Here is a 15,555-nt window from a genome sequence, read left to right on the forward strand (position 1 = left end):
ATAATAAAAAGAACAGCTATAAATAGAAACTGAAGCTGTAACAGAACAAGATGAGCATTTAATGTTCTTGTAGTGAACTCCCTTCAGACTACTTCAGCAGAGGCCCAGCATTATCTAGTATTTCTTGAAATCCACATTCATTGTTTATTCTTCCTGATGAAAAATTAGACACAGCCAACATTACTGCTTTTATTACAAAATGTAAATAAATTCAAAAATTGTGAATCTGTGTACATTTTAATTAAAAATTAAGTGAACTGTCTGTCCCTTATGAGCTGGTGTCAGATGTGGCTAAGGAAATAGATGAAAAAGATGAGGAAGAAGATGGTGAATATTCATTATTTGTTATTGATGCTTTTTCTTCATATTTTGGTGGTGATTCAGAAGAAAGGTACAGCATTGGTAAAATATCTGAAGGTGAGCTGCTTCCAGAAATTGTATATATGGATTCATAGTCTCTAACAGCAACTGTTCCTTCATCATCAGCAAGCTGTGCTCTATAAAACACAAAACTATGTATTAGCATAATTCATTTAGCCACAGTGAGTGAAATTTGACTTGATTTACACAAACATACATATATGCATACAATTCCTAAAAATCCCTGAAGCAAAGAACTTGCATAAGTATTAGGATTTCATTTTGTGGGCTACATTATGACTCATATGAAAATTTTATGATTTCCCTTCTAACCTTTCAGATCATCAGTCACAGCCTGGCTTATGGGTATTAACTGCTTCTGGCTGTGCTATTTCACAATCTTACTAAATCATCTTCTGATCCTTAGTTCCCAATGTATCTTCCCTTTCGTAGTATATCATATAAACAGTCCCCTTCCTTTATGAAAGACAGTTACTAGACTTAGAACTGCATCACAAAAAAATCACAATCCTTAGCCTTTTGAGATCTTGCATGAAAGGCAATCAAACTTTTATTAGGCATTCCAGCAATCCATGACAGACATAAGGAGTCATATTCCTGTGCAGAGCTGGAGACACAGAAACAACTGGACATGACCAGACTGCAAAGTTCCCAGTGATAGTCAAGGTGAGCAGCCAAGTATTCACTGTCCTTCTCTAACCATCACAGCATCCAAACTAGCTGAACCCACATTGTTCTGGTAACTTGTTCACCTTGCCCTGGAGTTGGGCCTCAGCACATTCCTTCAGCTGCTTCCCAAGTAAAGGGAAGAACTCCTCATGATTCACTCCCAGAGCTGACTCTTGCTTTTGTACATACATTTCATACATCTGTACCTATACCAATACTGAGTGAGTTACTGACAGAACACTGACCAATGGACCAAAGAGGCAAATCACCTTTGTCCAGTAGCCACCAACATAAGAAATGTGTATCCCCTGCCATATTTGGGCTCTTCAACCATGGCACTGTTATGAACAACGAGGCCATTGCTTCTCTTCCATGAAAGTGCTCAGGAAGCAATTTGCACTAGTCAGTATGCCCTGACTGCCAGCAAGTGCTGAACCATGAGAGCAGGATTGAGTGAAAAACCCAGAGGTGGTATCAGCTCAGCAGGTCTCTGTGAGGACACTGGGAAGCATGGAAGGGCAACAGCTAGAGCACCCCCAGCCAGAAAACACCACAGCATGAGGCTAGGCATTCAGGGTTCTGTATTCAAGCCTGAGGTGTTTTATCCACTCCACTGGATACTATCCCAACAAACTGCTTCTTTGTGTACATACATTCACAAGACAGAAATCCAGACAGGTATTAAACCACATCCACATGGTTTTCCAACAATTCCAGAGATGGTGACTCCACCACTTTCCTGAGCAGCCTGCTCCAAAGCTTTACAAACCTTTCCATGAAAAAAAACCTTCCTAACAGCTAAAATAAACCGCCACAGCTTAAGGCCATTTCCTCTTGTCCAGTCATTTGTTACCTGGCAAGAGGCCAACCCCCATCTTGCCACACCCTCCTTTCCAGCAATTGAAGAGAACAATAAGGTCTCCCTCAAGCCTCCTTTTCTCCAGACTGAAAAACTCCAGCTCCCTCAGCCACTCCTCACAGGACTTGTGCTTCAGATCTTTCATCAGCTGTGCTGCTCTTTTGTCATGCTCCAGGACCTCAGTGTCTTTCTCATCACAAAGGGCCCAAAAAGGAACCACAGAAGCCTAGAATAGCCTGGGTTGGAAGGGATCATTAAAAGATCATTTAGTTCCAACCTCCCATGCTTTCAACAGGGACATCTTTCACTAGACCAGGTTACTCAGAGCCCCGTCCAAATCTGGCATTAAACACTTCTAGGGATGGGATATCCACAACTTCTCTGGGCAACTTGTTCCAGTGTCTCACCACTCACAGTAAAGAAATTCTTCCCAATATCTAATCTAAAATTTCTTTCAATTTGAAACCAATCCCCCTTCCTGCTTCATGCTCTTGTAAAAAGTCCCTCTCCACCTTTCACGTAGGCTCCCTTCAGGTACTGGAAAGTTGCAATTAGGTCACATCAAAGCCTTCTCTTTTCCAGGCTGAACAAACCCAACCCTCCCAGCCTTTCCTCATAGGAGAGGTACTCCAGACCTCTGTCATCTTGGTGGCCTCCTCTGGACTCGCTCCAACAGTTCCATGTCCTTCCTGTGCTGGGACCTCAGAGCTGGATGCAGCACTGTGGGTGGGGTCTCAGCAGAGCAGAGCAGAATCCCCTCCCTGGCCCTGCTGCCCACGCTACTTTGGATGCAGCCCAGGACACGTTTGGCTCTCTGGGCTGTGAGTGCCCATGGCTGGGTCATGTCCAGCCTCTCACCCACCAGCACCCCCAAGTCCTTCTGGGCAGGGCTGCTCTGATCTGTTCATCCCCAGCCTGTGGTGATACCAGGAGCTGCCCCAACGGAGGTGCAGCACCTTGCATATGGCCTTGTTAAACCTCATGAGATTCCCATGGATCCACTTCACCATCTTGTCCAGATTCCTCTGGATGGCATCCATCCTTCAAGTCTGACAGCTGCACTGCTTAGCTTGGTGTCATCTGCAAATCCATTCATCTATATCATTAATGAAGATATTTAATAACACAGGTCCGAATATGGACCCCTGAGGGATACCACTTGTCACTGATGTCCACTGGGACTGAGACATTGACCACTATGACTCTGGATGTGACTGTCAAACCAATTCCTCATCCACCGAACACTCCACCCGTTGAATCCCTCTCTCTCCGTTTTAAGGGAGAAGGAGGTTGTGGGGAACTGTGCCCAAGGCTTTACAGAAGTCCAGATAAGTGACATCTGTAGCCCCTTCCTTGTCCACTGCTGCAGTCACCCCATCACAGAAGGCCACTGGGTTGATCAGGCGGGACCTGCCCTTGGTGCAGTTGTGTTGTCTGTCCTGAATCACCTCCCTGTCCTACATGTGCACAGCTCTAGGAGCATCTGTTCCATGATCTTCTCAGGCAGAGGTGAGGCTGACAGGTCAATATTTCTCAGGGTCCTCTTTTCTGCCCTTCTTAAAGGTGGGTATAATGTTTCCCCTTTTCCAGTCACCTGGGACTTGCCCTGACTGCAGTCACTTTTCAAGTGTCATGGAGAGCGACTTGTCAACTGCCTCTGACTGACGTCTACTGACTACATCTACTGACAATTCCCTCAGGACTCTGGGATGCAGTTCATTGGGTCTCACAGACTTATGTACATTCCAGTTCCTCTAAGAGCCATGAACCTGATCTTCTCTTACAGTGGGAGGGACTTTGTTCCCCCAGTCCCCATCCTGCTGTCCATCCATCCTTGAGTGGGAAGAGAGGTTGCCATTCAAGACAGAGGCAAAAAAGTTGTTGAGTACCTCAGCCTTCTCATCTACTTTACACCACTCTTCCAGCATTGTTTATCGGGGGTATCCCTTCTTTGACTTTCCATTTCTGGTTAATGTACCTGTAGAAGCCCTCCCCATTCTTTCTGTCCCTTGCCAGGCCTTGGCCTTCCTCACCCCCTCCCTATAAAGCTGTGCTTCATCTTTAAACAGTTCCTAGGTCACCTGTTCCAGTTTCCACTGCCTGTGCATTTGCTTCTTTCCCTTTATTTTGACCAGCAAGTTCCTACTCAGCCATGCCTGTCTCTTGCCCTCCATGTCTGATTCCTTGCTCCTGGGGATTGCCAGCTCTTACACTCTATGGCAGAGTTCCTTAAAGATCTGCCAGCTCTCTTCTACTCCCTTGTCCCTGAGGGCAGTCTGTCAAGATTCCACTGACTAGGTTCCCAAAGGACTGGAAGCTGCTTTCCTAGAGTTTGAGAGCCAACTTTTACTCCTTACCCAACCCATATGCCTCAGGACTGCACACTCCACCAGGGCATGATCCCTGCTGCCCAGGCTGCCTCCAATCTTCGTGTCCCAGTTAGCTCACTGGCACTGGTGACCAACAGATCCTGGAGCACATTCCCTCTGGCAGGGCTGTCTATCACCTGGTCAGAAAGTTATCCTCCACGCATTCCAGGATTGCCTACAGCCCTCTGAGCTACTTTCCCAACAGCTGCTGGGGTGGCTGAGTTCCCCCCGCAGGACAAGACCCTGCGGGCACAACACCTCCTGTGGCTGGAGCCAAGGTTTTGTCAGTGGCCTGCCCTTGGTCAGGTGGCTGTAGCCGACCCCAGCCACAAGATTCCCTTTGCAGCCTCGGTCTCTGGCTCCTACCCACAGGCTTTCCACCTGCTCATGGGTATTCTTCAGGGACAGCTCTTCACATTCAACCCACCTCTTGATGTAAAGAGCAACCCCTGTCTCTCCTTCTTTCCCTGTCTCTTTTAAACAGCCTGTAGCCATTAAAAGTCACACTCCAGAAACAGGATTCATCCCACCAAGTTTCAGGAATGGCAACAAGTTCACAGCTTTCCAGCAGCACAGTGGCTTCCAATTGCTCCTGTTTGTTGCCCATGCTGTGTGCATTGGTGTAAAGGCACCTCAGCTGAGATGTTGGCCATGTTGCCTTCCTAGAGGAACATCCCCTAATTCCTTTGAGATAATTCTCCAGTGTTTCCCTCTTGGCTTCTGTTACCTCAGGAGCCCTTGGCTCAACTCTCTAAGACTGCAAGTGTGTTCCCATGTGGTCAGCACACTTCAGAGTCAGTGGCAGAGTACCCTTGCAAGCATCTTGTCCTTCTAAACTTTGCCTCTCATCTCAGTTTGCCAGGAACAAGCCAGTTATTGCCCTCTCCCCTTCAACAGAGGATTTACATGCCCTGGTCCTGCTGGACACACTATTGTTACTACACAGCTGGATGCAACTGGCTGCCTTGGCCACCTGGGCACACTGATAGCTCATATTCAGGTGTATTGACCACCATCCCCATGTCCTTTCCTGCCAGACAACTTTCCAGACACTCATCACCAGTGGCAGTGATGGTGCCTCCAACTGTTACCAAACAGGTTATATTTCTGTAAGAAGAAGTCTATGCAGCAGTAGGGGATGATGTTAGAAAATTCTTTTAACTCTAGCATAATAGTGTATTATCCCTATATTCATGGTTAATGCTTAGTTTTGTCCCGTACAGTGCTTCGCACAAATACCAGAGATTAATGTGGCCTTGTGTTAATTCCCTACATCTGTGACTAATAAGTCTTGCTCCAGCTAACACTTCCTTATATCAGTGATTAATATGTAGTAGATGGTATCTTAGTTTTGAGAACAAGGATTGTATGTTGGAGAAAAGAATGATAAGAGAAGTACATTATGACCTGATGACTTATTTGAGATACTCTCAAGAAAAAAAGATTCATCAGAAGATCTGGAACCATATCCAAGCAAGTCCATGGAAATAATTAGCATACATGCATGTATTCAGGATATGTATAGTTTCAGGAATATAACCTGGTCTGTTAGGTTACTGAGCATACATGCTTTGAGGAGAATTCCCCATGCCTCCAGCACTGTTAATAAACTAATGTTGGCTTTGTAATGTAACAAATTGGTTGGAGAGTTTTTTTACTAGTTTTCAGTGACACAATATTGCACATAACAGTCTTGTAAATTGAAGTCATCAAATGACAGTCCCACATAACCTACTGACTCACAGTTCAAACCCAAGCTGATGTAGGACCATTCTAAAGGTATTAAGTCAAGTCAATTCTGCATCATTAAGGGCCTGAAAGTAAGTTGGGAACTCTAGACATGTGGCACCTAGCTCTTCTGGTCAGATCTAGCTCTAACTTCTAGTATGTGGCCCTTGCAGAGACCTTTCACCCTCAAGTTAGCAGCCCACTAGTGCTAACCCACAGGGGCTAAATAACCCTGCAAGTTCTTGTGGCACAGGCAAGTCTTTAATAAGCTGGCAGCTCCTGTTTCCTGAACTTGTTGGGGTCAAGATCGGGCAATTCAGTTATAATCCACGTATGTAAGGAATGGCTGCAAGGATGAGGTACATATTGAGATGAAACTGGCTTTGCAGCCTTCTTTACCAGCACTCTGGAGCCTCCTGCAATATTAAGGTATCCTTTAATCTCAACACATGGCCACAGCAGGAACAAGGCAGACCAGCACAGCAGGTCTCTCCTTCTTTAAGGCAGAGAGAGATAATGGACACAGGAGAGCGGAACACATTGGCAGTAAAAGTAACATTCCCAGGGTCTGTGGGTAGGGGTCACAAAATACTGCTGCTCTGTTTCTACAGACTCCTAAAACCTGGCAATATGGATATCATGTCACTGCTGCACTGCTGTCAGCAGCACCTTCTCTTGGACAATCTGTGGAAGAAATCTACAAAGGGTCAATGATTTAAGACTTTGTTTTCACTTCAGAAGTTCTTTCCAGTCACAATAATAATTTAATCCTCAAAAAGGACACTGCAGTTTGTAATTCCCCTAGTATACTACAGTATTTTAATGCCAATTTGAGTAAAGTATCTGAAGTAAAGTTGAGTTATGTACTAGAAAACTTTGTCATGCCTAGTAGCTCATTCACAGTGTTATGTAAGAACAGGGTCTTCAATACCTAAAGAAAGAGCTCAAATTTCTAAAGTCAGAGATGAACACAGTCTTACCCATCACTGAAGATAGAGTGGTATGGTGGAGGATTTTCACTTGTAGGCAAAACACTTGACATAAGACAGTGTGTCAGAGTTGGTGACATAGGGTCAGCAAAATAAGGAGGTGGTGGGGGTGGGAATATCATTACAGCATCACCTAGGGGAAAAAACACCAATTACTACCTCTGAAAAACTGAGCCCCTCTGTTTATATTAACAGTATCCTAGAATTTTTACTTGTCTAGCTTTTAAGATAAAGTGCAATGATCCCACATACAGAATTGTTACATTCTGGGCTGTCAGACTAAGTTGGAGGTACATTCAAAACCTAAATAATCCCAAAATAAAGATGCAACGTATTTATAAACGAAGGATTTAATTTAGACAATACGGCTGAGGAAGGGGAGTGTTCTATCTAGATAAGAGACACAAACATGGTTGGCTGTCTACAAAAAGCAGAAGTGCAAAGCACACAGTTACTGTTGGACCACTTTAAGGGTAGGAAAGTATTGAGTTTCCTTCCCACACCTAAAATAGGTAATTTTAAGTTTCTCTGTATGTACTGAAGCTCTATAATGGCAGTCATTAATGGTTCTGAGGACTGATTTTGTGTGCCATGACAGTTTCCCTACGAAGTTACATGTAGTTCAAGCCACACTAACCATGACTTGATACATAGTTCACTACTTCAGACTCTTGTGCAGGAAAAAATCTACCAATTTCCATTCTGCAATTGAACAGTTTACAATTTTTTTTTTTTTAAACAAAGTTTGTATCATTCAGTGAGCTGGCATAATTTACATACATTCACAGCTGCCTGGCACCTTTTCTTCCTTTGTAATTTGTGTGCTGGGACAGTTCAGAGAACATCAAAATGGTTGAATTGTGAGGTGGGGGGCGTTTTCTAGCTAAGTCAGCACTGTTCCAGAACAACATTATGTCAACCAGACCTCAGCCTTCAGCCTTTCAGTTTTACTTTTCCTTAAAGTCTAAAAGTATAAAAGGAATCTACTAATTTTGCTTTCTTGCATTTAAAGACAATCTGAATTCCCTCCTATTAATTTATGTTGGTGGCTGGAAAACTGACTTCAAACCCTTCTGTTTCCTGAGTGTCACCAGGTCTACACATTTCCTTGAATTTCATAATGAATTTCAGGTCCAGTCAGTCAGACGGCAATGAAACAACACTATGACTGACTCATCCATCAATGAATTTATCAGAATAATCAAAGTTATCAAAACAACCTATGCATGCAATGTAGTCATTGGGCACTAAAATCAGGGCCATATGCAGGGTGTTACACCCTGCTAACACACCACATTTGCTCAAATACTGTGAGATTAACAGAGGCATCTTATAATTATATATCTGACTGATTGAGGATGTGGCCACAATTTAAAAAATACAATACACTGGTTATGAATCAATCTTCTGTTTAAGCAGTCAGAGCTCAAGGCTAAATATAGCCATAGAAGTCTGTGATCTGCAGTGTCAATTACACCATCTGAGAACAGAATTGGGGTTAGAGTCATTTGTGTCAGATTATGTTGCTTTACACAGTCAGACCTTTCCTTTTATGCCAAGAGAGATTCTGCCTTTTTGAGAAAGGTAACTGAACTGACCATACAGAAAGCATATGAGACAAAGCAACATTATTGTATTTTGGCTGTCTTGACATGGCAGAACTGACACGCTTAGAGCTCAAATAAGTAATACCCAGAAGTAAATTACTAGTGGAAGAAAACCCTTACTGATTTCCAGTGTAAAGTTCCAACATTTTTTACCCACCTACTGTAACCTGAAAAGACTCGTGATTCTGAGGATGTTCTTCACTTTCACAGGATTCTTGGCTGAGATTTAAGTTTTGCTTCTTTTTAACATGAGCTATCACAAAGAAACACAACCCAGTGAGCACAATCAAAGGTCCCATGATTTGAAGTGACAGGAATCCACAGCCCTGGAGGTCCACATCAGAATTGCCAGTGTGGTTGAGCTGTATCGTATGCCAGCCAGGGCTGCAACCAGGAACCCAAATGCCCAGGATGCTAATTAGCATTCCACTAGTTAAAAACAGGAATCCAAATATGAGAAACTGGGCAAACTGACAGTTCCCATGACAAAAAACAAGGCTGTACACCTGCTCATTTTGCAATTGTCTTTGTCTTATATACATCCTGGCCCTTGATCGTGCCAGTAAAACACAAACCAGTCCAGTTACAGCCAGCACTGGCCCAGCAGCCTTAAGGACCTCGTTACAGTCACTGAAGCTTCCAGATGGACACGACTGGAGAATAAAGACTGAAAGAAGGAATCCAGCACAGAGCAACACAGCTCCAAAAACAAAAAGGAAAAAAATAAGTTTCCCATGTTGTCCATTACTTCCTTCACCTCCTGGTGCAGGAACAGCCACTGGATACATTACAACAGAATCTCCTCAAGCAGATGAGCTGTTAGCATTAAATGGCAGCAAACTACAGTAGACCTGTGAACATGAAAATACACAAACTAAAAGAAGAAAAAACCCCAGCAAGAACAGCTACATTATATTTCTCACTTTTAAATTTGCTCTTCAGTCTTTATTGCATACTCTCCTGTATTTCCTGTTTTGCAGTACCTCCACTATGGATTACAGGGCCTAGTCAAGTTTGCTGATGTTAAATGCCAATGAAAAGACAGAACTTACTTTACAGTTCAACTTAAACCAACTGTAATTGTTGTTGCACAGCTAAATGAATTGTTTCTTTAGAGAAACAGTCTTATGAATACGGGAACATTATTTTCAAAAGTTGAATATTTGGAACAAGGACAGGCTAGCTTTCCCCTTGAAAAGAGAAAGCTACAGGAAATTTCTGTGGTGAACTGCAGGAAGCGACAACTTGTGAGAGATAGTACCTTAATGGAAATGAGCAATGACTACTGGACTTTTTAACCAAGTAGACCTTCTATTACATACCTTCTCAAAGCATATAAATCTGGCTTCTCTCTCCTCAGTCAGTAAAGACCTTCCTGTTTCTCTCTTTAAATGAGCTTCCTGTCCTATGCTGCTGCAAAAGCAAGTACTGAGATGATTTTTGGTTCTGTTCTGAAATGACAAAACAAAAAAAAGAAAATAAAAACCCCATTCTGAAGACTAGTTCAAGTCTCACCGATTCCATAGTTAGAGCTGGTAAGCATAGTGATCCTACATTTCCTTTCCACTTCCCCTACTTCTGAATACTTTGTCTGTGGTCCAAAGATCCTTAAAAAGAAATTAACAAAGGCAGCTCCCAGAAGGCTTCTGAGCCCACAAGACTCTAGGTTCAGAAGTAAAATAGAAGAAAATAGAAAACAGTGTTGAGGCCAAGAACAGCCCATATGGTATAACAAATCTGCTGGATGTGGATTTACTGGGGCAAGAGAAGCCTGACTGAGGCCAGAGTTACAGTCAGTGAGCTCTATTAAAAAAAAACAACTCTGCTGTTACCTACAAGGAAGTTTCTGCTACTCTGACACTCTAGCCTACAGAGCCAGATGGATACCAGTACTACACTCCATGCTGACTAGCAACCATGGACATCCTGGCTAACATCCATCAAAAGCCAACCTGAAATGCAGGGGAAGTTCAGACTATGGAAAATAACAAGTCTCATGGACAGACCACAAGAAAGCCGTTCCCTACCAAGTGTAGGAAGTACTTAGGCATGCTTGTGCTGCAGTGTTTTGACACTGCCCTTTTCCCCTCATCAGCAGTCTCCCGTGACAGACAGTTTCAGCTATGTCTTGGATATCTGAGGGCTGATATATAGGGACTGGTGGAGTTTGTCACGGATGGAAGCAGGGAATCAGCTTAGTTACTGCTGTTTGTTAGTTAACCTTCAGCCTTTTCTCTACCAGCTTCTACTGCCCTGCTACTAATTCAGATGACTGGAACCTAAACCATCAAATTAGATTGGATCCTCCTTACATATGCCTCAGGTACACATTCCACAATAAAAACAAGGTATTACGTGATTTCTGGCAGCAAACTGTTGAACATGTGTCAGCCCCAACAAAGTTTGTGTCACTCTCCAGTAACTGCAGTGCCCCAGAGGAAGGAAAACAAAACACAACCACAGAACCCACTAGTCACTAAAACACATAATTATTTATCTGCAATGCAAGGCGATCTACTGAGTCACTACTTAGCCACTTTAAAGAGTAGAACCCAATTAAAGAACAGGCTGAGCAGATACATGAATAATGAAGTTATTACGTATTTTACCACTGAACAATAAACCAGGCCCCCAAGAGCACAGGGGAAAGCAGAGTACATCATGCAGGTAAAAGGAACAATAAGCACAAGGTCTGAGAGGCAAGGGAACACAGCAAGAAAGCCACTACAGAAAGCAACCAAGTCTCCTTCCTAGCTGGCTGTCTCCAACAGCAAAACTGAGGGAATGCCTCTTAATGCATTCCATTACCGTGAGCGGTTAACTTGTAAACTGTGTCTGGTAAGTGTTTTTTCACTGTTTTGAATTCAGTCTACTGAAAACCCACTACTAAGATCAGTTTGAAAAACTGCTAACTGAGGATCCCTCAGTAGAAGAGTCAGATTCACTCTCGGGGAAAAAAAAAAAAAATCATTACAAGGAGCACTAAAGATAGGACAGCATGTCACTGAAAAAAATTTTAAAATATCCTGATTGATTTCAAACTGAAGACCTTTAGCTCAGCACACTTTCAATACGGCATGAGCTGGAATCAGTCTGAAGGCTCTACTTCTGAGCAGAAAAAAATGGATTGGGCTGGTCACTTCTCTGATTTCAGCGGTCTTTGCTAAGTTAATAAAATTCTTTCTGATAACTGCATATGCTCCGTTCTCATAAATTATCTGAGCTGGCTCAGACTTCCTGACTTACCAACAAACATACAAAGCTCAGTAAAAGGCCTCTGAAACACACACATACACAAACAAATAAATATATCCCAGCAAAGCCCAGTTCCAGACACAACTGTCTTCAGATATTTTTCTACTGAGGCATATTAACCATTATAACACCAACACTCTATAATCTGAGTCAACTCTGAATCTTTTCTTTGCAGTTCCCTCTAGGGAAGAAAACACGGACTTAAATACAAGCAAATTAGGACAAAACAAAATAATGTGAAGGCAAAAAAAAAAAGTAAATATATTTCTGTTACAAAGAAAAGTCTAGAGACTTGTCCTCATTTCTCCAACACAGTGCCTGCTTCTTTTCCACCAGTCTTGTTGTTATGAGATTAAGTTAAAACACACATTAGAAATTAAGCATGTACATATTTTCTTCATTCTTGCAGGCCACAAAAGAAGGAACATTCAGAACAATCTGTTGTGACTTTGAAGATGAAAGCCATAGATTTTATCCTGGAAAATCAGGGAGGACTAATTTCCATTTACACTACCATGAAATTTTAACAGAAAACCCAATGTAAGATTAAATTTACTTCCTGTGTTTCAAGAAAAAGTATTTTAACAAAGAAGTAAACCTTTTATTGTCTATGTGCTTGAAATACTTCCACTAGATCTGGTATCTCCACAGGCATATTGATGTAACGGAATTTTCCCTTCAAACTCAAGTCTGAAAGCAGACATGGAAATAACAGGTCAGAAACCATTAGAACATAATCCAGTAATGTAGAGGCCATTAAGTACGACGGGAAGAGGGAATTGGAAGCATAGTTCGTAAAGGAAGTCTGGTTATAAGCTTAACCTAAATGACATAGTGCTTTACCTTTTTGCAACTCAGGCCTATGCCAGGCATTTAGAACAGGAAATAACTTTGCAATTTCTTGTCATTTTTCTGTGTAGCACTTGTATCACAACTTTCATACTATGGACAACTCCAACGATTTAAAAATACTTCTACTACAATTCTTCTTGAGCCTTCAGAGTCATATTTTCCAAGATTTCCCCTGCAAACACCAGGGCTACAAATTTACTCCCCCTTATTCATATGAAATTTGATTTCTTCATGCAGACATTATAAATTCAGGAACAGAGAATTCAAAGAAAAGCACTGGAAGAATTAAAACACTGCTGTCCCTCTGTTTTATCCTTCCCAGAGTAGAACCATTCCCCCTCTATTTGCTTGCAAAAGCACACAATTTCAAGCAGAAGTTTCAGGCCTAGTCTGTGTTATTTCAAACACTATAACACTCTGTCAGTTGCAGTCCACAATGGAAATCCCGTTAGAATTTATAAGCCATCCTTTTCAAGGACTTTAATTTCTCCATTCCAAATTTTGAACTGCTACTGGGAACTTGCCACTGCCATTTTGTGATTATTTTTGGGTTATTTTATTTTTTTTTCCCAGGTAAATTAAACCACGACTCCTTATTGGTCAAGTTACCTGTAAGGAAAAATGCTCTCAACCTCATTCAGTTTAAGTTCCATATTAGAACATGAATGGCTTCCTATGTCTAAATTTCCTTCTCTGTTTGTATCTGCTTCTGTACACACACTACTTCCTGTTCTTCATTAAATCCCAGTTTCCCCCTGGACTGGACTCTCAACTTGGCATTCAGAAACACTCATCCATGAGTACAGCTGGTTAAACTAAATTGTAATGTGCAACCTTCATCCCCACACTCTTCCCTCCCCGTGGTGTTTTTAACCACTTATTTGAAGAGCTAGTGGGAAATACCCAACAGGATGTCCTTTCAGTTTTCTACTTTTAAGAAACAAGACTACAAGCAGTAACAAGTTCCGAGATGTCAAATACATGCAATTTGATCTCTTATGTATGCAGTTACTAATTAGTGACTGACAGTGGTCTTATCTCCCAGAATGTAAGACTCTGTTATCCTAAATGATTTCAAGATTTAGACAGTGTGTGTAAAGATTCCTAAGCTGCAAGTGGATGCCACAGGAACTCTGCCCATATGGGTTCACAAAATTACTGTTTCAGCTCACAGTATAGGAAGGGTAATGCTGTGCTGTTATTTATGGCCATTGCAGGTGGGGCCCGAGCCACCTGGAGAAGTGCTGGAAAGCAGCTGCAGTAGGAATTTCCAGGAAGTGGGGTGAATCCTGCCAGTCTCCAGAGACATGTACACCAGGGATCTTTCTCACCACAAATCAGCACTGTCAGGGATTCTGACTGCCAAACAGAACTGCATTCTGTAAAGCTGCCAATTCCTGTCCCTTTGGGCTACAAGAGGAAAGCAGCTACAGTAAAAGATGATGCACAAATGTTCCTCACTCACTTCACCAGATAGAACACCGACACCACAGCTGGACAGGAGGACCCCAAAAGTCTGTCTGAACAGTGAGGAGCTTGCGAAGCAAAACTTGGTAACCCATTGACTGGATGCTATGCAGGCAACCAGGACAGCACCTAGACTTAAAAATGAGCTCTGAAGGGTGACATGCTTGTTGGCAGGATGCTTTTTACATGACACACTAGTGGTATACAAGAGCTGTGGCAAAGCAGCTCCTATATTCTGGAGTACCTGCAGGGAGACAGGGGAAAAAAGCAGACAGATACAGTTAACACCAGAGCTGACATTTTTCAAACAGGTAACGCATGACAGATCAATTTCTGGAAATTCACAGGAAGGTCTGTCCCAGGATGCTGATGTATTTCAAAGCAGCAAAAGGCACAAGACAAAAAGACTTACAGATCTTTGACCACGGGACAGACCATGGTGACCATTAGGGAGATGCAGGGCTCCAGAAGCTACCTAAAGTCATCCTGACCCAGTTTCCTGAGGCTGGCCTGGGGCATTATGCCAGACAATTTAATGGACAAGCAACTAAGCTCTACTCCATCTAGGAAGAGCAGCATTCTATGGCACACCCGTCCTCATGCACCAGCCCATCAGGAATGCTCTATTCTAAGTCACTTAGTCTTCTAAGTCACAATAAGGTCTTCAAGAGGATGGGCCATGTCCCAAAAGCTGTCATGCATCACACCGGAGCAAGGAGGGCAACCGCTCCACCACCTCTCCGTGATGGAGCAGCACCTGAACCTCCTCACCTGTGCCTTCCCAGCTGTACGCCAGCACCAGCCACGAGAGTACTGCGTGCCAGAATAACTGCAGAAGCCCCTTCAGTGATACTCCATCCTCCCTCAGGGATGGCGTAGAGGTCGCAATGGAGAAGCAGTGTGGGGAGCGGTGGGCTCTCCAGGGAGGAGACAGGACACTTACTCCCCGGATGATTCTCACGCACCCTGGAGAAGGGTGAAAACACGGGAATGGCGGCGGCTGCGGGGAGACGCTGCGGACCCCGCCCGCCCGCGGCGGCCCCTGGCCGGGGACAGCCGGAGGACGAGCCGCCCGCCCGCCCCGCTCCCGCCGCGCTGCCCCGACCCCGCGGGACCGCCCGCCCGCCCGCTCTCCCTCTCCCACCCGCCCCGCCACGGCGGCACAGCCGCAGGGCCCCGCGGCCGCCCCTGGCGAGAAAGGGCGGCCGGCGAAGGGCTCCGGGCGCCCGCCCCTTACCTGGCGGCGGCGGGAAGGACGCGGCGGCGCGGCAGGCGCCGCTATTTAAGCACATGCGGCCGGCGGCGTGGGGCAGGGCCGGGCCGGGCCCAGCCGAGCCGCCCCGGGGGAGCGCGAGTGCGGCGGCACCGCCCCCCCGTGC

At 44.0% G+C, this 15,555-nt stretch overlaps 1 protein-coding gene across 2 annotated transcripts; it reads right to left on the reverse strand.

The window, feature by feature from the left end:
• Positions 1-36: 36 nt before the first annotated feature.
• TMEM171 (transmembrane protein 171) lies at positions 37-15,555 on the reverse strand. 2 transcript variants are annotated; one of them, XM_069001397.1, is made up of 6 exons: positions 15,414-15,555; positions 14,948-15,142; positions 9,925-10,053; positions 8,760-9,453; positions 6,987-7,128; positions 37-497 (listed from the first exon to the last, which is right to left on the reverse strand). In XM_069001397.1, exons 4-6 carry the CDS (start codon positions 9,388-9,390, stop codon positions 269-271), a joined length of 1,002 nt encoding a protein of 333 aa, XP_068857498.1. In that variant the 5' UTR covers positions 9,391-9,453; positions 9,925-10,053; positions 14,948-15,142; positions 15,414-15,555; the 3' UTR covers positions 37-268. The 2 variants fall into 2 exon arrangements, with proteins under 2 accessions (XP_068857498.1, XP_068857499.1); XM_069001398.1 differs by lacking the exon at positions 14,948-15,142.

Source organism: Aphelocoma coerulescens, assembly GCF_041296385.1.
Source record: "Aphelocoma coerulescens isolate FSJ_1873_10779 chromosome Z unlocalized genomic scaffold, UR_Acoe_1.0 ChrZ, whole genome shotgun sequence".
In the NCBI taxonomy this organism is placed as follows: Eukaryota; Metazoa; Chordata; class Aves; order Passeriformes; family Corvidae; genus Aphelocoma; species Aphelocoma coerulescens.

Bases quoted from the DNA above. Each gene is read 5' to 3' on its own strand.
- TMEM171 (XM_069001398.1), bottom strand. From the start codon at position 9,390: ATGTATCCAGTGGCTGTTCCTGCACCAGGAGGTGAAGGAAGTAATGGA. The intron at 7,129-8,759 runs GTGGGTAAAAAA...TTTTTCCCCTAG, and splicing joins GTCTTTTCAGGTTACAGTAG to GTGATGCTGTAATGATATTC. The intron at 498-6,986 runs GTAAGACTGTGT...TGTGTTTTATAG, and splicing joins CACTCTATCTTCAGTGATGG to AGCACAGCTTGCTGATGATG.